The following is a 26,223-nucleotide window of genomic DNA, read 5'->3' as shown; positions in this document are numbered from 1 at the left end:
TATATGTACTGTGCAAATGCTAATCTGAGATTCTGAATGTGATATGGCTGGAAACAACTGAGGTGCGTGTTGGATTTTGTTAGAGATAACCATGGACTCTCACATGTGATGACAACTAAGTATGCTGAGGTTACTGAACTCCCACATGTGATAACAGAATTGGATTGGATTAGGGTTTTAAAGAGAGGGTTAGACTCCTGGCAAGCCAACTACTTATAACCCTAATCCAATTTCTTGTAGCTACTCTACACAAGAATCCTTCTCAAACTCATGTAATCTCAATATGAATCATGCAAGGCATAGGTCCACCGTATACATATCACAATCACCATAACTAATGAAGCCTACACTACGTATAGTGGACGTAGGTATCATTAATCACCTTTTTTTTTTTTGGTAACTCAAAAGTTTATTGAGAGATAAAGCAGAGGGTTACACAAGGCATCCTGATTACATAGATCTAGGAGCCAAGATTCAGCAAGTTGTCAAACTGTCCGGCCTGCTGAGGACAAGGCATGATGTGCTAGGGAAGTCACAACTAGGTTTGCAACCCCACTGATATGTTTGAAGCTAATAAAGATGAAATCTCTTGATATGTATCTGATTTCACCAATGATATCCTGAATTTCCAGCGGAGGAATAAGAGACTGGTCATTAATCAACTTTACTAGCTGAAGACAATTTGATTCTATTTCACAATGTAGAAACCCTTGCTGAACTGTAAATTTGATCCATTCCTTCAGTGCTATAGCTTCTCCCATTAAACCGATGTAACACTGGCCTGATCAGAAATTGCAAATATGGGGATACCTTGGTGATCACGTAAGATATACCACAGTCCTCCAAATTGTGTATTGCAAGGTAGTGTTGCATCAATATTTAACTTATAATGAGGAGACTCCGGAGGTAACCAGATTCTGCTGATTTGAACCGCAAGTGGATTTGCTTGAGGAGAGAAAAGTCCTGGACTTGCGGCAATAAAGTCAGAGAATGCCTTATGAGCCATAATTTCCTCAGGTTTGGGTGAACGCATCCCAAAAGTAAGATCGTTTCTAGCCAACCAAATAGACCAACAAATGAAGGAGAATAATGAAAATGTTTCTTTTTTATCAGATTTCGAGGGAAATACCTTCATCATCCAATTTGCCAATATCTGAGGAAGTTTGGGACAGTCCAAGAGCGATATTTTTAGTGACAGGTTGGAACCAAACCAAACAGCACGGGAATGTGGACAATCAAATAGCAAATGATCAGTGTTCCTTTGGGTGTCCACATCGCCTGCAGCAGGGATCGATTGGGATATTATGTTTCTTCAAATTCACTCTAAACCCTCACATCTAGACTTTTTCTAAAGTTCTGCCCGAAAATACATTGGTTTAATAAGATGGAGAGGAGATGGTCACAAAACTGCAGTTCGGATGAATCAAAGTTGGCGTAGCTTGATTTTCCTTACAATCCAACTTGCTATTTCTCTAAGTCATTTTATCAATGATATTGGAAAAAAAAAATTGGAAATTGTTTTCATGCATGACCACGTGAATACCCAAATTAGATAAGCGTAGTTATAACACCCCCCCCCCCCCCAAAAAAAAAAAAAAACCTTTGATTCATCCTCTGGTTGTGTAATTAAAATGATCCTCTTTTAATCATTTGCAACATGAGTAATGTTTAACTCTCAGTTGATTAGATACTAGATAGTGGCGTTTGGAACTAGTAAAATTGCGCTGGTTCAAAATTTTTCTTCCTCAAGTTTTAATCTTGAAAGATGCATGAAAAGCGATAGAGGCAATTACCATGACGTAAAAATTCCAAATTGAAAGACAATGAGATCACAACAGGAGATTGATCAATGCCGCATAGTTTGTACACGGGATGCCCATATACTGAAGAATATAGTGTTTTAAGAAGCTCAAGACACCAAGAGTTTGGGTCCACCATCTTTCCTTTTGTGTATTTATGTAACAAAAGCTCTTATCATGCATGAATGTGTTTTATATTGTGAGGTTCAGTTAAAGAAGATATATACTAAAATTCAACTTCTTGCTCTGGGAGATTTTTAACAAAATTTCTTTCTTAAACTGATATAGAAATTCTATATAACTAGTGTAATTAGATTTCACAGACACGATTACAATAGCTTGTCGTTGTCTATGTCTTTAAAGGAGAGAGTTCATTTGCAAATAGGGGAGTGCAAGAATGAGTTGTAATGGAGTAGTTCCATAATAAGAGGGACAGAGGGTTGCCAAGACATCAAATATATATAGAGAGAGAGAGAGAGAGGGAGGAGTAATAAAGCACACATCAACTTTTTATTATAACAACAAAAATTCGTACAATATGATGATTATAAAAAAGAAGATAAAAGGGGAAAGTGGGAAAGTGGGAAAAATAAAGACATCAGTTGGTTACATATAAATCATTCAATATCTCACTATTCAATTGCTTGGGTTCCCCCCATCTGTATAGCCGCATGTTCCTCTTCTTCTTCTGAACTTATAATATTTTGTATTTGTGAACCAGTTTTCAGTGTTTTCACATACCATACGGCACATAGAATAAAGAAAATCAAGTTTATGAAGCTCAAGATAGCCAGTAGAGCATAGAAGAAGTATAATTTCCCATAGTTTAAGTTAGTGGTGAGCCATCCAGTGCCAGGTTGGGTTCCGGTCACTTGGCTGACTATGGTCACCAAGAAGGTACTGACAAAGAACCCAAGTCCTACAGTTGAGAGAAAAAGTGCAGTGCTCATCGACTTCATCCCTTTTGGAGAATTGGTTATAAAGAAATCAAGCTGACCACTATATGTGAATGATTCAGATAGACCGACAAGGAAAAATTGAGGGATCATGATGTAGAATTGCATAGGCAAAGTTACGAGATCACGACCGGCAACATTAGCCACGGCCAACCTTCTTGTCTCTAGAATTGAAGCAACTGTCATGGCCAAAGTTGAAATTACAATGCCAATGCCTATTCTTTGCAGGCTACTGAAACCTGCAAATTCAAAGAAATGAAACCATATTAATTTAATACATTCACATAAACTTACACTCTAATAATTAATCTACTGTGTGATTAATGCTATATCACAACTACGTACCATGTTTTCCTTTCCACCTCTTCATCAATGGAATGATTATCCGGTCATAGAAAGCAGCTCCCAGTAATATACCAGCAATATAGAAGATATTGAAAGAGCCTCCTGGGATTAAAAAGTTTCCGATTGATCTCTCTAATGTTGAAGATTGTTGCACAGAGAAGGTGAGCACCTGCGAATGGATGCACCAGAAATAGATTGTCGAGGCCCAAATTGGCAATAATCTTGTAATCATTTTCACCTCCTCTACCTTTGTGACTGTACATAGTCTCCATCGGTTTCGAATTATTGAACCGTCGGTCCCATAGTCATTTTTATCTATGATTGCAGCCTTGTCCATCCAACTACAATACAAGAAGAAGGAGAAAAAAAAAAGGAAATTAGAGAGGGAGAAGACAGTCTAGTTTCATGCAAATATATATATATCTGATATGAAGGTCTTCAATGATGACTCAATATTTATTATGTACATACCGAAGTTGGTCTGTGTGTTGGATTCTTGGAGCAGTAGTGTCAGTTGAACCACCATATAAGGTATCAATGTCGTTTGGGCTCTCGAGTTTTCTCTTCCTTATAGCAGCAACCAAAACATTGAGAACTTGAACAATGGGACTTCCCACACATTTTTTGTACCTGTATCTTCTAGTCCGCAATAGATAGAAGAATGTTCCAATAATGAATGCGAAACAGCAAAGTCCATATCCCCAGCTTCTGCTAGCATAGTCTTGAGCGCCGATTCCCACTGTGACACTAAGTAAAGACCCAAGGCTGATCACGAAATAGAATCTACTAAAGAAGTAATCCATCTTGGTTTTTTCCTTCTTATCATTTTCATCAAATTGATCAGTTCCAAATCCAGATATATTGGCTTTAAGTCCTCCTTGTCCCAATGCAATCACATATAGAGCAGTAACCAAAATTCCAACTTGGAATCCAGTGGCCGGTATGCATGCACTACTATTGGGGGCACAAGGGGGTGGTTGTAGCGATGGTAATGCACATGATATTGACAAAAGAGCACATCCCTGCGACATTGAATTGTAATTTTTTTGCTTACAAATGACCTTTTAGCAAAAAGAAGGAAAAAAGAAAGAAAGAAAGAAAGAAAAGAGAACACCTTCTCTACTATTTTGAATACTTACGATTGTTATGATTAATGAGGAAATAGCAATTGTCCAATATCGGCCTAAGAAACTATCAGCCACAAAACCACCGAGCAAACACAACATAAATCCAGCGCCACCAAAATTTGACACGATGTTGGCTGCAGTTGGACTAGGAAGATGTAGTGTGCCGACTCCATAAGTCACCATGTTGGCTGAAATTCCCAATGTTGTGAACCTCTCACATGCCTCAAGAGCTACACAAGTTTTGGTTGTTAGTTAAACAAAATATAAAATATGTTTTTAATTCTACCCTTCACATACATTGTGCAAAAATAATAACTATACATTGTATATAGATGAAAGAAAGACATACATACCTACGATAAGAGCTGCAGACAACCATCCTCCAGTTTTCGTCTTATCAGCTGGTTGTCCCTTGTAATCAACCGCGTATGTAATTTTTTTACTCATTTTGCTTTGCTAAAAAACATATAACAAACATTTTTAATTAGGAAATGATTAAGAAATAGAACTTGAATTCCTTCAAGAATTAAAGAGCCTATCTTCACTGCCAGATGAGTCCAGATCCTCTTCACCTGGCAGGAGATTCGCCATCCACCTGCCCCTTTGGATGGGCGACACATGGCCTATCCACAATATATAGACAACCCAACTCAGAGGGAGGGGGTGGGCGAACGCCCTACCTGGGCAGAGAGGATCTCAACTTCTGCCAGTTGATGTTCATGAAGAAGAAGAAGAAGAAGAGAAGAGAAGAGAAGAGAAGAGAAGAGAGAAAGAGAGGGGGGTTATCACCTGGCTCTTCACACTCTCACTTGAGAAGTGAAAAACACACGATCCTCCTAAGCCGCAGCTTTCTACACTTTCTTGTAAGAGCAAAGAGTCTCGCAAATCATATTTCTTCTCTCTTTGCTGGTTTCCTTGGAACCCTAACTATGTATTTATACGTATTGCCATGGGTGAGAATACAAGAAGCCTCACGCACGAAGATATTTGCTACTATCTACAGTAAAAAGATAATAAAAACATAAAACAATAAGATTTGGCAATCTTTGGATGGTTGATCTGTGTGCCAAATTGCCAATGTTGATTTCAGTACGTACTAGTTCCCTCCCGTGTGGTTCTTGATTCCTTGCATCTATGTTGACGTCGTATCTAGTTTCCATTGACTTTTGTCTAAGCGTGGAAAGGGAATTTTCTCATACAGATTCTATGCATATGCTATTATCTAGATTGTTTTAAGAGTTTGGGTGCAGCTAGCTATCCCACTTGCAAACACCTCAGCGGAAACCCATGATGATGTTAACAGTGACAGAAAAATGATTCGGATTCTTTCTTCTTATTAAGAATCTCAGCAAAGGTTTTCTAAATCCAAACTATAATATCTGAAAATAGAAAGGGAGAGTGAATGTGTTTGTGTGAATGCATTTTTTTATTATGAGATTCGTGAAAGATGCCATACATAGTTTGCTCAGATTCTTGCTTGTTGTAGAGAACCCTAACGAGGCTTGCTTCTTCTTCGAAAATATAATAATTAATAGTGAATAATTGAGTTTTAGTGATTTGTTTTTAGGGTAGACATGATAATAGAAGTATTTTGATATTTATTTTTTTTTTAAGAGGGTTCATTCCCTTGATTGAATGTTGTCGTGGTATCAGTATCATTCACTTTTTTGAAGAAAGAAACTTTATTCTTTTCCTTTTCTTTATTTGTTTAGTAACCAGATGAAGCTAGGCAATTAATCTTCCATGAATCATGATGGAACAAATATGATCATTTATCGAAATACGAAACCCTAATTCCGTTGATTTTATAAATAGAGAGCTACACAATGAAGCTCTATAGAAATGGTGAAGCACATGAACAAGACAAATTTCTCCTTTTTTTTTCTTTTTCTTTTCTTTTCTTTTCTTTTCTTTTCTTAATTTTTTTTTCTTTTTTTCTCTTTTTATTTTTTTTTTTTTTTTTTGTCCAAAGAATAATACAAGTCTTATGTGGCTCACACGTACTCGAAGGCTACATCCATGACCAAACAAGTGAAAATCTTGCTTCACAAAAAGACTAAAATGCCGAACACGTAAAAATTCCCAAAAAAAAAATGAATCTTCGGAACAGCTTAGGCTCTTTTTGTATCAATTCTCTTTCTCATTAATTTTTTAATGTTTTTTATTTTTATTATTTATTTTAAATCCTATTTTTGTTTAAAAGAATAGAATACTCCTCCTTAAAAAAATCCATAATAGACTTTTTATCAATAATGGATTGTGGGTAGAAAACTCATTCTATTCATTTTTGTACAAGTTACTTAAAATTCAAATGCAAATTGAGGGCATTAATAGTAAAAACACGTTCTTTGATGTAAACCCTATTATTTCTTTATTTTCTCATTCCCAAACTTTAATGGTATGTTCTCAGTTTTCATTATCATCTTTTATTCATTTTTTATTTAAGACATACGAAGCTTACTTTTGCATTCGATCTACTTTGGATAAAAGCCACCAAAGCACTTTTCATTTTTGACCAAAAATAATTTTTTATATTCATTTATTTTAAATAGACAAAAAAGAAAATGAAAATTGACCCAAAAAAAAAAAAAAAAACTAGCACCCACAACCAATTATTTCAAATAGCTTGAAATTCCAAATGTGGTCAACGTTATAGAGGATAATTCAGGCACATTTAGGGCCAGAACATTTTATACAGTGAAATTTATCTTCACTGCAACTGATTCTTCCTCTTGTGTTCCCATTGGCCTCTTGCAGGCAAAGGAGCTTGCTATCGGACGAAAATCTATTGCCTTTAAAATCATGAAATTACAATTAATGTATTATATGCAATGTCTATCTCTCAACTTAGCATCTCTTTTTAAACTCCTTCTTTTTCGTTTCTTTATTAACATCACATATGTACACTTATTAAGACCTCTTTGTTGAGGTTTGACAACTGTGTTGTCTTGCATATTTCTAGAACAAAGAATACTAACGCCGATTTCTTGGCTAAGGGAGCCGTTATTTAGGTATGTCTAAAGTTTGGTAGATTCATCCACCTAGAGGTCTTGATCCTTTGTACTATGTTCCTGCTGTGAGGATTTCCTCAGACTTGTTTCTTTGAATGCATTTCATTTTTTGTGTTTGGCAAAAAAAAAAAAAAACATATGTATACTTGCTAGCAAGGAAATTAGTTCTATTTACAAAGAGTTTGCATTGTTTTCATAATCCATATTTGAAGAAGGATAAAAACAACAACAACAAAAAAGATACGGGGTAGGGAGTAGGGGTGTAAATGGATAACTGAAATCCCCTTTCGAATTCGCATCCGCATCCATTTAGGGGTATCCGAATCCGTCCAATAAAATTATCCAATTAAATTACTTATTTATATTTATTTTTCTTATTTTTTACATGTGATATGTGACTATTTTTTTAGATTTTTTATTAAAATATTTACAAAAGTTGCTAAATTCTTAAATTTCACAACTAGCCATCACAATAAAATGGTAAAGATGTAAACAAGTAGTCAAAAACTTATATTCAATCTGTATTCATGCCCATTTAGAAGAATCTACTTAAGAAAATAACTATCCGATTATCATCCGAATCCGACTAAATCTGTTTGGAAAACCGATAGGATATCATCTAAATCCGTCAGAATATAATAGGATGCGGATATGGTATTACCACTATGTGATCCGAATCCGGTCCGTTTACACCCCTAAGGAGAAAGCAAAGACATGTATTGATTAGGCACCATTCATTCACAATCTTCCTTATCTACAAAAGCTATAGGGGTGTGCATGTCATCCACCTATATGGCATGTTTTTCTTCCTCAGTGAAACTTACAATGATGTTCTCTGTTTATACATTTTTCATTGTCCTTCTATACCATAAGGCACAAGAAAGATAGAATCCCAAGTTTACAAAGCTTAAGATGGCTAGAAGTGAATAAAAGTAGTATAATTTCGAGCACATATTTTATGTCACTAGGTAGCCATGCTTGGCCAACCTGGGTTCCAGTCATCTTGTTGATTATGGACACTAGGAAGCTACTCTCGAAATACCCAAGTGCTAAAGTTGAAAGGAGATCTGGTTATGAAAAAGTCAAGCTGAAATGCCTCTCTTAGGCTAACAATGAAGGACCTTGTGTTTTCATGCATTTATCTTTTGTATTTCCGTCTTTCTTTTGATGTGTCTTTATTTCCTTTCAAGTTCATGAATGAAGTTTTTCAGTTTCGTACCAAAAAAAAAAAGTTGTCACATTGCCACTTGTAGCTCAAGCAACTGATATTCTTTTTATCTATGTGATATTGCAGTAATTATTAGAATTTGAATAATCCTCTCTACCGAACCTGTCTATACAACCATATACCCACGAAACCACACTCATGTCAGACATGATGCCAATGACTATTCTTTGCAGGTTCGAAAAACCTACAAGTCAAACCATTCAAGTTAAAAGTAAGCCGTTTACAAGTCTCAAATTTTAGAATAGAAAAAACAAAATTCCAATGACATGAATATCCTTCTAATCTTGTGTTTTATGATTCATCACACCTACTATGTTTTCTTTTCCACTGTAATGATCACTCAATCAAAGAAAGCAGAAGAAAAGAATATGCCCGCAATGTAGAAGAGATTGAATGAGCTGCTGGGATTTGAAATTTCGATTTCTTGATTGATCTCTCCAAGGTTGAAGCTTGCTCCACGGAAAAGGTGACTTCCTGTGCTTGTATGGCCTAGAAAGAGACTTTGGGGGCCCAAATTGGTAATAATCTAGCCATCATTTTCACCTTCTCCACCTTTGTTATTGAACATAGTCTCCAAGGGTTTCGAATCACAGAACCATTAGTCCCAAAATTGTAGATTGTTTGGTTGCTTGGGGTGAGAAAGTGAGAAACAAGCTTTTTTGAATCAAGGAAACTTGTTTAGTGATGTAGTAGCCAACTTTCCCACCCCAAACCATTTTAAAACTTCACAAATTTTGTGGGATTTTGTGAAAAAGTTTGAAAAAGTAAAAAAGTGAGATCCACCTGTGTCACTTTTTTCATAAAACCCATTCATTTTCTTTCCTTTTATTTTTTCTCACCCCACTACACATGGGGCCCACATTTTTTTTTTTTTCCACCCTACGTTTGCAAACAAACTCAGCGGACCGAATTGATTAGCATTCATAACCATAAAACATACCATATATATAGCATTTCCTAGATAACTTGTTGATTCATCAATGAAAAGTAAGATAATAATAAAGCAAAAACAATTATGGTCAAGTGGTCAAAAGTGGTCTCTTCTTTGCTACATATTTTCCTTACAACCAACGAAAGTATCTGCTACGAAACAGATGGATTGGAAAATCACTCATTGCGAAAGAAAACGATGTTGTGGATAATTTTTTTAACGAAATTAGCAGCAAAGGGCCGTCTGCTCTTTTTCAATCTAGTAGAGTAGTAGGGATTTTCAAGAGATTGAGAATGATGAAATGGGTTGACCTAGTTCCAAATTCTTAACAAAAAAATGTAGTTCACTGCTTGTGGGGGAAGTGATTTTATATATATGTATCCTTAATTCCCTACTATACACATAAATATTTTGACAATTAGTTCTTTTCTTCCTAGAATAACCCAGGTTTAAAGCCTCAAAGCCTCTCCTGATCAGTCATGTTCTTGTTGTGGATTGATTTGTGGCGGTGATGGGAGGTTTGTTGACCACAAATCTGCCAAATAAAATGCCTACTAACACTCCTGTTAGCAAGTTTGGTGTTGTAATGGCAGATTTAGAACTTATCCCTCCAAACCCATTGGTTAATTACCTTACGTACTACTACTACCTCACAGCGCCCATCAGTAGCTACTCTCTACCGTTACGATCTTGCGGAGGAGAACGAAAATCTTCAAACCGCTATCTCAGAATTAACCTTGTAAGAATTCGCATTGGGTTTTCTTTTTGATGTTTTTTGCAATGTGGGTCATGAAAGATGATGGAATCGTGGAAACCGTCTTTGTCGCTCCTTCTCCCTCCAATCGAAAACCGTCTTTAAATTTTCCTTGTTCTGGGCATTACTGAAGAAACCCAGATAGAAAATACGAGGAAACGTTTTCGTTGCAGAGAGAGGTGTTCGCTTTCTCTCTCCTGTTCTTGGGAAAACTCATTCTGGTTTCTAGTCATGGCAGGAGGAGGGAGTGGTTCCGAAAGGGAGCTCGACCAGACACCCACTTGGGCCGTTGCCCTTGTTTGTGCTATTATCATTATCATCTCCATTGTTCTGGAAAAAGTTCTTCACAGGGTTGGCGAGGTGAGCATCTCCTAAACGTTTATAGTTGACATTAATTGGATCCTTAATGAGGAATTCATTGGGTTTTATTTTCGTTTGATCCTTAATTAAATTGGTGTTCCCTTGGGTCCTCAACCCGTACTTGCTGATAATTAATGGTCTTTGGATTCCAGTTTTTTACGAAAAGACACAAGATGGCTCTGTACGAAGCTCTTGAGAAAGTTAAAGCTGGTAAAACTGCACTTGGTGCTTCCTCACAACAATGTGTCTCGGGGGTATATTTAAGAGAACAAAAATTGGGAATGGAAGAAGTTTTTTAATTTGTGCTGTTTCTTCTCGATTTGATGAGTTTTTTTTTTTTTTTTGGTACCATTCAGCAATAACCAAGTAGTTCCCCTCCTTTTCCGTTAAATTTTGCAGAGCTGATGGTTCTTGGTTTCATTTCTTTGCTTCTTACATTCGGCCAGAGCTACATTTCCAGAATATGCATTCCTTTAAAGTTTGCAAATACAATGTTGCCATGTATCAATGAGGATATCCACAAGGAGGATTCACACAAGGAGGATGAACATCACCGGAGGCTTTTATGGAATGAACACAGATTCTTAGCTGGTGGTGGTGGTGACGGTCCCCGTTGCAGAAAAGTAAGTGCAACTTGGAGAGCATATATCTTTGAATACTGAATTCATGTTGCTTGATTGATATTAGGGTGGTATTGAAATGACACAAGCAGTCCGCTTTTTGATTTCTAAGATGAAATACTCAAAGATTATTTAACATGGATAGAGCTACAATATAATGAATTTTGGAATCCATTGCCCAATTGTCTTCCCACCTATTTGCTTAATAAGCATATCTACATCTATAGGATAAAATGCAAGAAACCTGTCCTCTGGTTTTGAAGAAAACTTTCTAGTTTTTATTCTGATAAAAATGCTTAATCTGGATGCAATATTTCCTAGAGTATCATGTTCTTGGGAAGTACTTTATCCAAAACTCCAAAAAGCATAGTAAAACTGGTTCAGGTTTTGTCTTTCAGAGAAGTGGAAAAATATCTTTTACCACTGGATCAGGTACACACTGAGGATTACACAAATTACCAAAACTTAAGATGGCTTAACAATTTATCTTTGAAAGAATGATTGGATTGCGTAAGATTTTAGCATTCTTGAAAGAAATGGGTTGTTCCTTCTACCTATGCTTAGGAACAACAGTAGGGAATTTTGCAAAGGAATTGGATCACAGTTGTCACCCTTGAGTTAGTTTCTCGTTAATAGTCTGCTATAAACAAGCCAACACTTTGTTAAGGGAATTCTATTATAAATGAGGCAGAAGTGTTAAAAGAGCTGTAAATGCTAGGAGAGTCAGAGTCAGAACTCCCTGGTTGAACTGTGTTATGAACTAGTTCACTCAAGACCACCAAGAAAGCAAAATCATGGCCTTTATTCACTGTTAGCCTAGTTGAAGACATAAAATTTTCATATCTTAAAACTAAATAAATATTGGAAAAGAGAACCCTGAAAAGCAGTGAGGTGCCTGCACCTAGACATGGGAGCACAAATTGACTGTCCTGATCCCCCATGAAAGGATGAAAATCCACCCCTGCTGATGTTTCTACGCACACTCCAACTGGCCCCCACACTGGGCCCAGACAACACTGCCTTTCAGAGAACCCTCTCCTTCCCTCCCAAAGTGATCATAATTGAAGCTCTATTTACACATAAAATGTGTTTCTTGAGTCAAATTTAATAACCTTCATGTTCAAATTATTGAATTTCATGATTGGAGAGAACACCATGAAATAATGGATCTCTATTTGTCAAGGTTTTACATTTTGCAACTTCTAAAGAAATTCAACCCCCAGCTTGGTTCTGATAGAACAGTAGATCATTAATTAGCATTGATAGTTTGAATTGTATACCATATTACTCTTGTGTATAATGATCACCTAATTGTGGAAACCATTGAAGGGTCTCATGCACTGGCCAAACTGACTATAGAAGCATGGCTGATTTTCTGTAAGAACACAAGGAGGAAAATACTATCATCATCATAAACAGCAGATTAGTTGATGCTTAGTTGCAAACAACATAATGAGAAAATTAATCGAATGAAAATGCAACTGGGTTTGGTGAAGTGCAAGTGGAACAGTGATTGAAAGAGGAAGAAGAGCATCCAATTGGTTCCACCATATGCTTAAAATTTCTGCATGTGGTGCATGGACAAACTGCAATTTGTGCTTGCTTTAGTTAGTTAACAACATGTGTAGAGCTGACATTATTTTCATGACCTGAAGCAATACTCAAAACTTTAATGACGTTAGTAGTTATTTCTGTTTCATACTGTTTCAGTTCCTTCAAATTTGTGTAAAGTTGGGGTAATTCTACATTCCAATGCAGTCATGAGTTCCACAGCTCTCTAACTCTAGACATCTTAAGGGCTAACACTTGCCTCAGAGAGAAAATAAAACTCAACAGGAGCGCCAGCTGTAAAACACCTCAACTACCAGGATAGAGTGGTCAGATTCTTCTATTTGGTTAATCACTGTTTTTGGGTCATCAATTTTTGAATATGATGGTAGTGAATTGCCTTTTGTCAATATTCTGCTTGGAATCCAAATGGATTCTTTCATTTTTTTTTCTCTCTATAAATGCTTCACAGTGTATTATGATTAGTTGAGCCAACAGCAGAAGGGGACACTATCACCCTCCTTGCTTGAAATGACCTCTCTGCTCCTATGAATGAAACCATTGTGGTGCTTCTCACTGGTGCGCTCCCCTATGCCATTTGCTCAAAGAACCCTCTGCCTTGTAATTATTAATGGATAAATTTCTGTCATGTATTTGGATCTTCCTCATACTGTATCTAACTTTGTCCCTGTCAACAGGGTTATGAGCCGCTTATCTCTGTGAACGGATTACATCAGTTGCACATCTTTATATTCTTCTTAGCAGTCTTTCATGTAGTATACAGTGCAATGACGATGATGCTTGGAAAATTGAAGGTGGGTAGAAATTTCAAGGTAGTTTTATTCTCATTTTCTAATACTTGAGGACGTGAGAATAATGGAACAAACACAGGGAGTGTAAGTGGTTAGGGTTCACCTTTGATGTGTTCCTCCCAGTTCCAGGTAGTTACACATTGTCAAAGTCATGTTCTGTTTCAACTGTTCTCTATTACTGCATGGGGATTGATTTTTATATTTATATGTATTTTTCAAGAGCATATAAGTGATCATTAGGGTGTGGTTTTTTCTAATTAATTAGGCTGAAGCAGTCAATTAGAAAACAACGCACTGACCAATCAGCTTCTTTTTCTTCTTTCTTTTCTACCTGTCTTTTTTCTTACTTGTCTTTGATCTTCTTCTCTTGATGAAAGTAGGTATTATTTAGTGCAATTCTATTCCTCTCACACACATTTTGAAATTTTAATTTTATAGTTTGACTATAATATACAGTCATATATCTCTACTAGTTGCAAGCCTCCGCACAACAGTTAAGTTTGCACTATTGCCACCTTGGTTGTGTGTTCAAAAGTTTGAAACATGAGCCTTGGGCCCTGGGACACCTTTTTTTAAACTGGGTGATCTATCTCTGTTCTTTTGGTCAGCAAATTTTGCAACCTGTCCAGACTCCAGAAAGATCGTATGCTATTAATTTAGACCTAGAAGTTGTGATAGATCAATCCATCTGAAAAGGCTGGTCCCAGCACTTCATATGCCCTGATAGGATTGTAAAATCATATGTGGACCTCTCCATTGCTAGTCCAGGCCAGCTTTTTTCACCTCACGCTGCTGTCTACTTTTTGTGAAGAAACCAAATTGTACTCAGGCCCAAGACTGGTCCAGATTCCAGATCAAACTGAAATTTAAGCACAGCCCTGGTACTGTATCAGTTGTCCTACTGATTCTGGTATTGACCTGGTCTCTTAGGCATATCCTGCCAAGCCTACCATGCTGACAGATCCTATCCTGAATACAATATGCTTATGATGTTTGGTAACAAAAACTGTTTGATGCAGATTCGTGGATGGAAAGAATGGGAACATGGAATTGCATCTCTTGACTATGAATTTTCCAATGGTACTTTCTCAATGCCAGTCAATTTCTTTGCATAGGACAAACTGAGAGTCACAATTAGAACATGGAAATGGTTTTAACTTACAGAAAGGGAGTTGAACCATGTAATCCTGATTATGCAGATCCATCAAGATTCAGGCTTACTCATGAGACATCTTTCGTGAGGGCTCATACCAGCTTCTGGCTTAGGACTCCATTCTTCTTTTACTTTGTAAGAAATGTCATTTACCTTCTCAATATTCTTTTAGTTTTCCTACTTTTACTGATTACTGGAAACTAATCAAATAAAGCACAATAAGAAGTAAATAAATTAGTTGGAAGGATGCAACAATATGCCATTTGGTCCTTGGTTTATTTTCTTTCTGTTCTTTTCTTTTCCCCCCTCTCTTGTTTGTATTTCTAACAAGCCATAATTTGTTTTCATCCACACTAATTCAGCCTTACGGCCAACTGATATGATAGAGCTCCCTGCATCTCAGTTTTAGTTTAGGAGGGAGAAGCTACAGTTTGTCTAATTTCTTTTTGGAGATTTGAAGCAAAATTACAAATGTGGCTGTACATGTACATATAAACCTGTATGAATATGTGCGTATACAGGGATTTATTTTTACATATGGGTGTCTATGCATTGTAAGTTGAATTTAAAGGATCAGTTGGGAGCCAAAGTTGAAAATGTATAGAACCCTAAATGCCTAAATGCAACTGAGACATCCCAAAGGAGGGATTCTTTTGAACCCAGTCGCTCTTGTTTGTGAGCAGTGTGGGCCTAAACAAAAGGGAGTAACTTTAGCTTGTAACATCTCTACAATGCACCACTTGGAGAAGAGAAATGTAAAACAGATTTGGTTTTGAAACTTATGGACTAGGAGCATAAAAACCAACACACTTCTTTTTCTCTAGAATTGTTAATGATGTTTGGGAAATTCTTGTGTTTGGGATTCTGTGTTAATTTGTTCATTAGGTAGTGCTTCTTAAAATATCCAAATCTAACCAACAGGTGATATATTCACCTATTGCAGGTTTGCTTTTTCCGACAATTTTTCAGGTCTGTTCGTAAGGCTGATTATTTGACCATGCGCCATGGATTCATCACGGTTTGGTTGTTCAACCCATTTCCAGAAAGGATTCATCTTTTTATTTTGTCATGAGTTTGTGATTATATTATTCATGTAGGTTCACTTGGCTCCAGGAAGTAAGTTTGACTTCCAAAAGTATATTAAAAGGTCTCTAGAAGATGATTTCAAGGTAGTTGTGGGAATCAGGTAAAGTGTTATTATTTTATGGTTTTTCCAAGTCAAATTGCTTGTATTACAAATATGTTTCTAAAAATTTTCCGGCGTCTTATTGTTTTCTTCTGACACACAAACATTATGTTTTGAAGTCCGCTGCTATGGGCTTCGGTTGTGTTCTTTTTGCTGATTAATATTGAAAGTGAGTCACATGTACACTCTACTCCAAGTTAACATTTGAGTTATCAAATACAAATAAAATTGGTTCGTCTGCAATGATTCATTTCATCATTTTCAGGAGGGCAGGCGTTGTTCTGGGATTCTTTTGTTCCTGTAGTAGTAAGAATTTGATACACTGAATCATCTTATGTTAGCACTATTCCTCAGTTGTACAACAAAATAAATTAAGAAATTTGATACTGTTGCAGATGATCTTAGCAGTTGGAACAAAGCTTCAATCAATCATAATACAAATGGCTCTTGAAATCCAAGAAAAACATGCAGTGGTTCAGGGAATTCCTCTTGTCAAAGTCAGCGACAAGCACTTTTGGTTTAGAAGGCCTAAGTTAGTTCTTTCTATCATCCATTTCGTTATATTTCAGGTAAAAAAAAATGCTCTATCTCTTTATCAATATTTATTTAAAAAATAGATGCAAATCATGATTCTTCTTTCCTGTGGAGGGTTTTCTCTTCCCCCACCCCCCCAAAAAAAATGTCCAATAAAATTTTCTTTATCTGTTAAAAAGAAGAATGTAATACTACTCAATCAATCATATACAGTAGAGGCAAAGGGGATGCATTCAATCTAACACATTATAATAAGGTCTGCATTATTCCCCAGTTGGTTCTTGCATATGAACACTACAAACGCTGTTCAGAAAAACAATCAGAGAACCCCGTATAAACTTTGGCCTCTTCCTGTAATTTTGTTGGTCCATTGCTCTGATTAAACACCAAAAAGTGCGCTGGACAAGAAATTTAATCCTTTATAAGGTTCTTGAACTAGAATGAATTTATATCTAGAAGTTAATGCCCTAGGCAGACGGTTATATCGTTGATGATAATTGTGGCTTTTTTTTTTCCTTTTCCCAAGTGAATGCTTCTTTGTAACTGAAGCTTCCTGATTTTATGAAACCGCACATCAATGTGATGTATTCTTACATGGTACACTTGATGAGTTGATTCATTTCAGGAAGCAGCACTCTGACTGTAACCACAAGGGGGTAAGTTTGTCAAAGTCCAGCACCTCTACTCAAGATATCATGAGTTCAATTAGATGGTTTTAATTGAGCTATTAATATTTTCCAATTCTTGTTTTATTCCATACCCCTGTGGTTCTGGAATTTCCTTGGTTTTAAAATCTAATCTTTTTGGGGTTAGTAAACCCTATTAACTTCTTTACCACCAATATATTGTAAAAATGCAAATTATACTACTCTGAGTTTGAATTTTTGCCTTCAATTTTCTCTCATTGTCTACTTTCAGAAAATAATTATTCTTAGACCAGTTCTAGAGGATACCATCTTTGTTTTGCTACAGAACTTTAAATGGGAACCTAGGGATGATTGATGAATCCAATGCTGCTCATATTTTGAGTTGGAATGCTACTTATCTTTAGTGGTTTAGAATCGGCTGATGGGCAGTAGCATTGTGAGTCTCGGCCTCCTTAAACTATACACCACATGATTACACTGGGAAAAGTGATACCCAGATTCTTTACTTGGTTTTTACCTGCTTAGCCTTAATTTGAGGTTAAGTTTTGTTCTTGTTACGGTTCAAAATTTGGAATGATTAAAAGGGCTGATAATCTCCTCTCTTTATGCAGAACGCATTCCAAATAACACATATCTTGTGGATATGGGTAATGAATGTTCCTTTCCTTAATTCTTTTTTCTTTCTCCCTCCCGCCAGTCGTATCTGCAGTACCGATTTTGTGGATGTTCGCCTGAGGTTGAGCTTGACTGAGATATTTCTTTTTTGCAGTATGAATTTGGGATGGAATCCTGCTTCCATGAGGATGCAACGCTTGTGTTTTTAAGAATTGCTATAGGGTAGGGCTTTGTTTCATAGTGTGATGCCTAGCTCCAAAATATTATAGCAAAATATCTTGACAGTTTAAATATCAGTACTCCTCTTTGAACTACATGTTGTTTGAAAATACTTTTGTGAAAACATGTGGACACTTTACCACCGCATGGACCAACCTGAAACAAGGTTGTTGCTGTGCATGTAATTTGGTCATGAACAACAACTTGATGGGTTCTGCTGAATGAGTTCTGCATGTAAAACCTAATTTTATGACCCAAATTATATTAGTAGGAAAGTTGTCTGAAATTAATTATTCTATATTGCAGGGTTGGTGTTCAGGTTTTGTGTAGTTACATTACTCTACCCCTCTATGCACTCGTAACTCAGGTATGGAGGAAATTAAAGTTACTCCTATTGAATGTGATTCAAATTTAAAAGGTCTTCAAATTGCTAGAAGCTGAATTTTCCCTTTGTGCTCTTGTATCTTTTCTCTTTGGTAATGAATTTATTTATTCATCTAAAAAAAGAAATTGCAAGAAACTTCATGTCTTCATGAAGCTTTGGGATCCTCTGCTGCAGGGCAGGCAAGCAGCCAGCCACTCATCGGATTGCCAAGATTCTCCATGTGTTGGGCGCTATGCCTGCTTGGTCATGGCTGCTCAGTCCCCTGTGCTGCAGAGGGTCCAGATCCTTCATGACAGCTTGAAGGATTTCTGGTAATTAATTAATTGAAATATTGGCAAACTGTAATATGCCAATAGATCCTCTGAATCATGTATGAGAACCTAAATAAACCTTAATTTGATTCGCTCGGATACTTTTTGTGTCCAGTTGGTCTTATCATGTCGATGAACTGGTTCAACGGATCAATCCAGGCTATTGCATTAATGTTTTCCTATTTTGTAACAGTGACTAACAAAAATCATTATATTGTGGAATGTGCAAGATGGGATCAACAATGAAGAAGTCTATATTTGATCAGCAGACGAACAAGGCACTTAAGAAGTGGCACATGAACGCCGTAAAAAAGAAGAATGATGTAAAGTCAGGAAAGTCCCCTACTGCATCACCTGTGCAGTCTCCCTTCAAGAACACGGGGCACTCCCCATATACAGACCGTGAAGTGTCAGAAATGGAAGCTGAGACATCACCCAAATCATCAGCAGCCAACCTGGTTGCTGATGTTGACAATGGAGGTCCACGGTCTGGAACAAGGGAACAGTAGCACCATGATGGAGAACGCCATAATGAAGATGACTGCCCCTTTGACAAGGTTGACCTATTAAGTTGATGATGACAAAGTAATATTCTTATGGATGATCTTGGTTCAGATGTGGTTGTGGTGGTGGTATCAGTTATCCTAGTGGCTAGATATGCTGTACATACCATGTCTCGGAATATGGCTCGGTTTGAACTCCAGCCACTTGATTTGTACATTTGATGTGCTTGTTCATAGTTGGTAGTTTTTGGCCTGTACTTCTATTCAAACAAAATGCCTTAAAACAAGTAGATGTAAGCAGTTTCAGATGTTTCTTAAACTAACCCAGTGTAAACTAAGGAGATTAGAGAATGTCAATGCAAGAACCAACTGGTCAACTGTTGGTATTGGCGAATTTCTCCTCCTCTTGTGTTAAACATGGAAATTTATAGATCATTTGATGAGAAGATCCTTAAATTAGATCCTCAATTTGTGTTAAGAATTCTGTTGCTGAAATCAGTCATTGTTGCTTTTCACCTTCTTGTCTTCTTTTCTTCTTCTTCTTCTTTAAAAAAGTGTAGAAGTAGTAAAATTAATTCTAGGGATATAAATGTAATAAGAAATCATCTGAAGGGTGTATATGTAATTTGATTTTTTTTTTAGGGTGCATTTTCGTAGTTTTTGCAAAAATGGTAATTCCAGTGTTGGAATGCGGTCCCATCGATGGGAAGCTGTTTTTGGGTAGAAGCAGAACCAATCGATGGAATGGAATGGAATGGAATAGAGGATTAGAGTTATGATATGTGAATCTTGATTGAAGAACAGAGGAGAAGAAGAACTGTAAGAAAGTATAATCTGTAACGTTCGCAATGGCCATGGCTTCTGTGCAGAGCTTTGCCGGCAATTTCCATTATTGTTTGAGATCCACAGCTAACCTAAAGCAACATTCGAACCAAAACCAAGTAAGAGTGGCAGCTCTTCCAATACCCATTTCAAGAAGATCTGCTCTTCTGACGATCCTTTTGCCTCTCAACCTGATTATCCTCTCACAGCCTTCACTCGCCAGGGAGAGAAGGAACAGAAAAGCCATCCCGCTTGAGGATTTCATGACTAGCTGTTAGTCCTCCTCTCTCTCTCTCTCTCTCTCTCTCTCTCTCTCTCTCTCTCTCTCTCTCTCTATTTTTTTGGTAGATCTCTCTCTCCTACAGCACGCACATACGCTGTTTATAAACAAATTTATCTTGCTGCGCACGAATTTTTCGGCACCGTGTTCGCTTTCTTCATTTCACGAATCCAAGTATGTAGATATTAATGCTTTTGTTGGGAGTTAATTGGATACTCAGTATTTGAAGACGTACCCAGGGCGAATTTGATTTTAGAAATTGGGTACCCTGTATTGCTTATATAATCTGGTCTCTTCTGATGAAAAGTGTTGATTAAATTCTGAATACTCAAATTCTGGTTGTCTTGATGCATCGTCTATGCATATGTAGATGGAAAACTCTTCATATGAAATGTATACGAGGATTAACTTTTCGCTCCATTTCTGTATTTCCCCATCCATCAACTGGATGATATCAGCTAGTAGAAGTATGCATCTTTTCACATGAGTCTGTAGTCATGTGTCTCAATCAATGATTTTGGGTTTCCTTTTTCATGAAACAATTATGAATTATTTCAGCTGTAGTCCAAGAGGTATGCATCTTCTGATTCTTAAGGTATAACTGCAAATAGTCGGAGCTGTTTTCCTTCTTGTAATCTGATCTGAACCCAAGTAACAGATAGAGCATGCATGCGGCATCATATTCTCAAATATTGGTCATGACAATAAACCCAGATACTCTTGCATAAATGGATGGATTTCCTGAAGAAAATTAAATTAGTTAGCAACTGAGTTACTCGGACATTGCATATACTATTCCTGAATTTTATATTTCTAATAATCAAAGTATTAACAATTGAACTTTTCAAGCAGCGAATGGACTGAAGTACTATGACCTTGCTGAGGGTAAGGGGGCAATTGCTGAGAAAGGATCAAGAGTGCAGGTTTCCTCTGACAAATATAAATCTCTTATTCTCATATATTCAGTAATCTTACATTTTTCTCATTGGGTCTGTATCTCTACAGGTACATTTTGACTGTATATATCGTGGTATAACAGCAGTTTCAAGCCGAGAATCTAAACTTTTAGCTGGAAACCGGATCATTGCACAGGTAATCAATCCTTTATTCAAATTGCAAAACCTATATAAATTGTGACATGTTTTTATAGAATATGAAAGCTGTATGCGAGCCAAATGTTAGAAACTGAGGAAAAATCTCTTAAAACATTATGTTATTCTTTTGACAAATCTAGAGTTCATAGTGCTGCATTGAAACCAAGAGATAGTGCTGAGAACTCACAAAGGATTGGCTCCCTGGATTACACAGTATCTCAATAAGATAATGATCAATGCTTATGGTGATGGGAGTCAAAATACTGCAAAACCTAGTTGGCTCCGTGTTAGGGCGCTGGGATCACGACATGTGGAGGAAAGAGAGTTAGGGGGGGGGGGGTTGGAGTTGCCACAATTGAAACATGGGGGGTTATAAATACAGGGTAATTGGGGGGCAGCCTTTGGCTGAGGGCAGCATATGCTGTGGGGGTTACTGGCACCATTGTAACTAGTTTATCTTTATTTTCTTGCTGTAATTCATAGTTTATCGTATTGTCCCATTCTGAAATACTGTTTCAATCTTTAGTATTTAGTAGTAGGGTTACTCAAATTGTACCTGCCTCAGATCTGAACTGCTTCTGCTTGGTATTTATGTCTTATTGATGAACCAGATGACTTATCCATCTAATACTTATCAACATGTAATTCCTCCTTTATTAAGTAGCCATATGAGTTCAAGGTCGGAGCTTCTCCGGGCAAAGAACGTAAGCGTGAATTCGTGGACAACCCAAATGGCTTGTTTTCTGCCCAGGCTGCACCAAAACCCCCACCAGCTATGTACTCAATAGTCGAAGGGATGAAAGTTGGAGGGAAGGTGAGAAAGCTTCGTGGGATATCTGGTTCAAGCTAAGGAATCAACTCTATTCTTCATCGAATTCTTACATTTCTATTCTTGTTGACTTTGAAATTTGTTGCATGTTAAAATTGTCTCATTGTGCAGAGGACTGTTATCGTGCCTCCAGATGCTGGATATGGCCAAAGGGGAATGAATGAAATCCCGGTAAATGCTTACATTCTAGATCCATAGTCAAATAGAAGGGGGTAAAAAAAGAAAGAATAGAAGTGGGTTAATGAGTTACTTCCAATTACCCTGCATTGTTCACTCCAGCTCAGTTATGGCCAAAGATTGATCGGTTCACCCAGTACTTTCTTTATGCTGGGTTGGTTTTTGCTGGAGAAAATGTTGAAGTGGAGTTGAATCCATTCTACTGCAACCATGAGTTGGAGTGTTGGGAGGCCTGGCTATGTTTATATGCATGTGATCTGTGACAGGAAGTCATAGACTCTCATAAAATAACCAAGAATACAGTCCAACAATGAGTATTCTTAAATGGAAGCCTCTAGTCAAATTAAGAATTTCACATGTTATTTTCATGTTCTTCCATCTTTATTTCATTTAGATACATACTATTTTTGAGTTCAAATAGTTGGAAAATGATATGTTCAAAAAATAGAATCTATTCTTGTTATATGTATCTGCATTTCTACTTTGCAGCCTGGAGCTACCTTTGAACTGAATGTGGAGCTTCTACAAGTTATGTCACCAAATTCATCCTAGCTCATGAGGCTTATGGTCAAACTTGACTCCCTACTTACCTTATGTTCATTTTGTAGGAGTTAACATGGCAATTTCTTATTAATGTGATATTGTTTCACTATCAAGTGTTCTTCCTTTTTTGCTTTTGGTGTTTGGCCTGCTGTATCAGGTTGTATTTAGTTATCACCTGGATTGTACATTTCCTATTTCTTGAGTGATACTAGGCTGAAGGATTCATCCATACCTAAAGGTTCGTAGACCAAGCTGGTTTCTGGATGCTTTCTGCGCTTCCCTTTCCTCCTTTTCTTTGTGGGCTCTCTTGTAAACAGAAAGGCTCCTCTGCAACGGTTTGCCAATTGAAAGCAGCTCAGAATTTTTTTATTTTATTTTTCTGGGGATGGCTTGTTAATCACTTGTGATGCTTTATACTGACCCAGAATTGCTGCTTGTGAGGATTGGCAGTGAAAACTTTCATATTGATCAAATTTGACCACTGGAAGTATACAATTTGTCAGGAAATTGAATTTACAGTACAAGGATATTTGGGCATAAGCTCATGATCCTGAGAAGTGAGTTATCTTTATAGTTGAACTGCCATCAGTATTTCCAATCTGATGGCTTGGAATGCAGAGGCCTGGTGTTAATTTGAAATTCTCTTTCTTCTTTCGATTTTACTTTGGGAAGGACTAATGCCATTTTTATGTGTAAATCAGATTTTGGTTGATCATTCAGGATAAAATCCTTTAAACAGTTCTCTTGGTGTGAGAGTTAACCAGGGAAGTACAGAAGGCAATTACAGTAAAACTGATAGAGGCTAAATCTCATCTTCTGTGAGAGTCTGTTGTCATCAGCAAATATAAAACAGAACACAACTCGATTGGCCCACTGGTATCACCTCAGCTGATCTAGTTGGGTGGTTCATGGCCAAATCAATGAGAATGACCTACTTCTCTTCCCCCCCTCATTTGGTTTCGAAAGTTTTGGTGCCTCATGGAATGTACACAGGCCAATTTTATCTGTTGGTGTGAAAGCAATTCTAAACGTGAATGGATTTATATCCCTTAACTCACCATGTCTAGCAGGTGTTAGTGTCGACAATACAAAATTTTGTGCAGATTCTAATATCATTTTTCTTCTAAGTATACCATTTCTATTTGGGAAATGGATGGGTATGAACCAGCTACTAGTGCTGCCCACCAAATATTACCTTCTTTGGTCATTTTGATTTTTTCTTTTAAATTTAAGAAATGAATTTAAAAACTTGAAGCCACGTGGAAATGTATAATCTAAATCATCAGGGGTTATCATGCTTCTTAGTGAAGAGATCATGGGTTTAACTCAGTTCTTGTCAAGTCTAGAAGACGTTGAATTAGGGGCTCAACACAAGTTTAGACTGTGCTTTAGTTGGCCCCTCAAAACTATCCATCGACGACAAAGCTGGGGGTTCAAGTTTGTCATGAAGGACTTCTCAAGTTCTAATCATGCTCCAGCCACACTACCCAAAAGAGGCAAGTTGACTAGTTGGGACTACCCTTAAGGCTTTGAGGTAATAGATCCCAAAACCTTACCGTTTGTTCGTTTGCAAGAGAAAAAAAAAGGTTGAAAAAAATAAATAGGTGGAGTCTACTGATAATGGAATGGGAAATAGGAAAAAAAAGGGTTTTGTGAAAAAATTGAAAGTGTAGATTTTACTTTTTGTCACTTTCCTTCTTTTCTCACAAAGTTCCATTGAAAATGTAGGACTTTTGAAAGAAACATTCTACTATTTAAATGAAAATTACTTGTCAAATATAACTCTATTAACTCCCCCAATCTTTGTAGACACTAAAGTGAGGTTGTGAGATGGTCTCTCAGTTTACAAATGCTGAAGTTCTTGAAGCCATCGCAGCGAAGCATGATTGAAGGTGATTTTCTTCGTTCATCATGATTTTAGGTCGTCGGATCATGCATCTCGGGTTAGATTTTTATCTCGAACCCTCATTTTTCAACCATCAAAATTGAAATCTAAACCAAGATATCAATCTGACGGCCCATGATGTCTTGCTAAATGGTTCAATCCAAGCAAAATCAGGATTGAAGGTAACCAAAATTCTCAAGCAATGGAAGTCAACAAGGTCCAAGTCAAGACTGGAGACCTACCAAGAACACTACCATGTTCTTGGCAGAAAGACGGAGACCTACCATGTGCATAGTAACCAGGTACGCTTCAATCTATGTGCTCTAGTCGATTCCTTTACAACTGAAAAGGATTATTCCTGGCTTTGCATTTCTTAATTCATTACTCTTAAAAGATACAATTTAGTGTTGGAAAGTTAGGTTTTGTGAAATTATATATTAGGTGGCCCTGAAACAGATGCTCCTACACCGATCTTCTCCTACCCCAGGGTTTAGGTTGTTGACTTGAACTTGAACTTTGACTCGCCAATCCAAATGGGTCAAAGATCAGATCAGATTTCAGAGTTTCTAGGTAAGATATCAAGGAGAAGTTTTCTCTCTCTCTTCTCTCTTACCTGACCGAATCTTTGATATTTTATTAGCATGTGTTCTCTTTCTTTTTCCTTACCCAATCTTTCTATAGGTAATAATTTACTACTCCAATCATCATCTCATTCAAGCCAATCATCTTCAACATTCAGGCTTGTATGAAAACGACTCTTAGATGATAAAATTTCTTATCTAACCTAATTTTTTATAAAAAAAAACCATGGTGGGTACATGGGAATCTGTAGCATTGCTTATCTCTGTTGGACATCTTGCATGTCAATTTTCTCCTTATCATATCATGGGTTTCTCCTTTTTGCCACTTCTACAGTTCTACTCCTACCTGTTTTAGTTTTCTTAACAAAAAGCTTAAACTAAAGAGCATTGTTCCACTCTACTCCACTTGAACGAAAGCAGCGCAGAAAGAAAGAAATTAGAAACTGAAAAAGCTTTACTTTACATGAAAGTAGAACCGTTAGCTCTTTCTTTCTTGGTGTGAAAAGGGTTTTTTCTAGGGTTGTAAGGACGCGTGTGCGGTGTAATATCAAATGCACAGATAGTGTTTGTCGAAAAGCCGCATAAAATCACGAGGGCTCTTTTATTTGCTCTCTGTGGTTTATAGTGGAAACCATGTGATTATGATGTGATGGTGGGTGGCCAAGGCTTCTGCAGCACCAAATGTCCTATTCCCTTTTCTTTGTGTTGAGGAACTTCCGAGGTTGGTTGGTTTTGTCTTTACCATCCATACCCATTTAGCCCCACTTCATTGTCCACTCATGGCACCCATTTCTCTTCTTCTTCTTCACCGTCCTTTCTTCCTTTTTTCGTTACTACTTTTCCTTTGCTTAATTTGGTTCTTCTGCTCAATGATGTGGTTACTTCTAGTTGTGCAGTTTGTATTGGTAATCAGTTCCACATTTTTGAGACCCAATAGGTTAATGTGGTCTGTCCTTGTAGAGACTGAG

At 37.0% G+C, this 26,223-nt stretch overlaps 3 protein-coding genes across 3 annotated transcripts; 2 read left to right on the top strand and 1 right to left on the bottom strand.

Moving 5' to 3' along the window:
• Positions 1 to 2,431: 2,431 nt before the first annotated feature.
• LOC149017318 (protein NRT1/ PTR FAMILY 6.2-like) lies at positions 2,432 to 4,422 on the bottom strand. Its single transcript, XM_089152921.1, has 4 exons — positions 4,240 to 4,422; positions 3,572 to 4,122; positions 3,101 to 3,441; positions 2,432 to 2,994 (listed from the first exon to the last, which is right to left on the bottom strand). The coding sequence occupies exons 1-4, from the start codon at positions 4,408 to 4,410 to the stop codon at positions 2,432 to 2,434; spliced, it is 1,626 nt and encodes a 541-aa protein (XP_089009047.1). The 5' UTR covers positions 4,411 to 4,422.
• Positions 4,423 to 9,651: 5,229 nt separating this feature from the next.
• On the top strand, positions 9,652 to 19,485 carry LOC149017317 (MLO-like protein 9). Its single transcript, XM_089151651.1, has 15 exons — positions 9,652 to 10,511; positions 10,664 to 10,721; positions 10,911 to 11,134; positions 13,378 to 13,494; positions 14,511 to 14,571; positions 14,691 to 14,779; positions 15,588 to 15,662; positions 15,742 to 15,830; positions 15,950 to 15,999; positions 16,096 to 16,136; positions 16,226 to 16,399; positions 17,623 to 17,658; positions 17,781 to 17,848; positions 18,152 to 18,212; positions 18,772 to 19,485. The coding sequence occupies exons 1-15, from the start codon at positions 10,383 to 10,385 to the stop codon at positions 19,048 to 19,050; spliced, it is 1,551 nt and encodes a 516-aa protein (XP_089007777.1). The 5' UTR covers positions 9,652 to 10,382; the 3' UTR covers positions 19,051 to 19,485.
• A 237-nt stretch (positions 19,486 to 19,722) lies between these two features.
• On the top strand, positions 19,723 to 23,405 carry LOC149017316 (FKBP-like peptidyl-prolyl cis-trans isomerase family protein). The gene is made up of 6 exons (XM_089151650.1): positions 19,723 to 20,139; positions 20,999 to 21,069; positions 21,152 to 21,238; positions 21,905 to 22,054; positions 22,181 to 22,240; positions 22,736 to 23,405. The coding sequence occupies exons 1-6, from the start codon at positions 19,893 to 19,895 to the stop codon at positions 22,796 to 22,798; spliced, it is 678 nt and encodes a 225-aa protein (XP_089007776.1). The 5' UTR covers positions 19,723 to 19,892; the 3' UTR covers positions 22,799 to 23,405.
• The last annotated feature ends 2,818 nt before the right edge of the window (positions 23,406 to 26,223 follow it).

Source organism: Hakea prostrata, chromosome 4 (assembly GCF_041222555.1).
Source record: "Hakea prostrata isolate BN-2017 chromosome 4, UWA_Hpros_2, whole genome shotgun sequence".
Taxonomy (NCBI): Eukaryota; Viridiplantae; Streptophyta; class Magnoliopsida; order Proteales; family Proteaceae; genus Hakea; species Hakea prostrata.
Note: the sequence above shows the minus strand (reverse complement) of the source record. Positions and strands in the feature narration are given on the sequence as shown.

What these genes read in the sequence shown, in the direction of transcription:
- LOC149017318 (XM_089152921.1), bottom strand. Translation starts at nt 4,410, where the DNA reads ATGGTGACTTATGGAGTCGGCACACTACATCTTCCTAGTCCAACTGCA. An exon ending in CCTCATTAATCATAACAATC is followed by an intron (nt 4,123 to 4,239) that starts GTAAGTATTCAA and finishes TCAATGTCGCAG; the next exon opens with GGATGTGCTCTTTTGTCAAT. An exon ending in GAGGTGGAAAGGAAAACATG is followed by an intron (nt 2,995 to 3,100) that starts GTACGTAGTTGT and finishes TTGAATTTGCAG; the next exon opens with GTTTCAGTAGCCTGCAAAGA.
- LOC149017316 (XM_089151650.1), top strand. Translation starts at nt 19,893, where the DNA reads ATGGCCATGGCTTCTGTGCAGAGCTTTGCCGGCAATTTCCATTATTGT. An exon ending in TGAGGATTTCATGACTAGCT is followed by an intron (nt 20,140 to 20,998) that starts GTTAGTCCTCCT and finishes CTTTTCAAGCAG; the next exon opens with CGAATGGACTGAAGTACTAT. An exon ending in AGAAAGGATCAAGAGTGCAG is followed by an intron (nt 21,070 to 21,151) that starts GTTTCCTCTGAC and finishes GTATCTCTACAG; the next exon opens with GTACATTTTGACTGTATATA.
- LOC149017317 (XM_089151651.1), top strand. Translation starts at nt 10,383, where the DNA reads ATGGCAGGAGGAGGGAGTGGTTCCGAAAGGGAGCTCGACCAGACACCC. An exon ending in CACATATCTTGTGGATATGG is followed by an intron (nt 17,659 to 17,780) that starts GTAATGAATGTT and finishes TCTTTTTTGCAG; the next exon opens with TATGAATTTGGGATGGAATC. An exon ending in TCTATGCACTCGTAACTCAG is followed by an intron (nt 18,213 to 18,771) that starts GTATGGAGGAAA and finishes GGAATGTGCAAG; the next exon opens with ATGGGATCAACAATGAAGAA.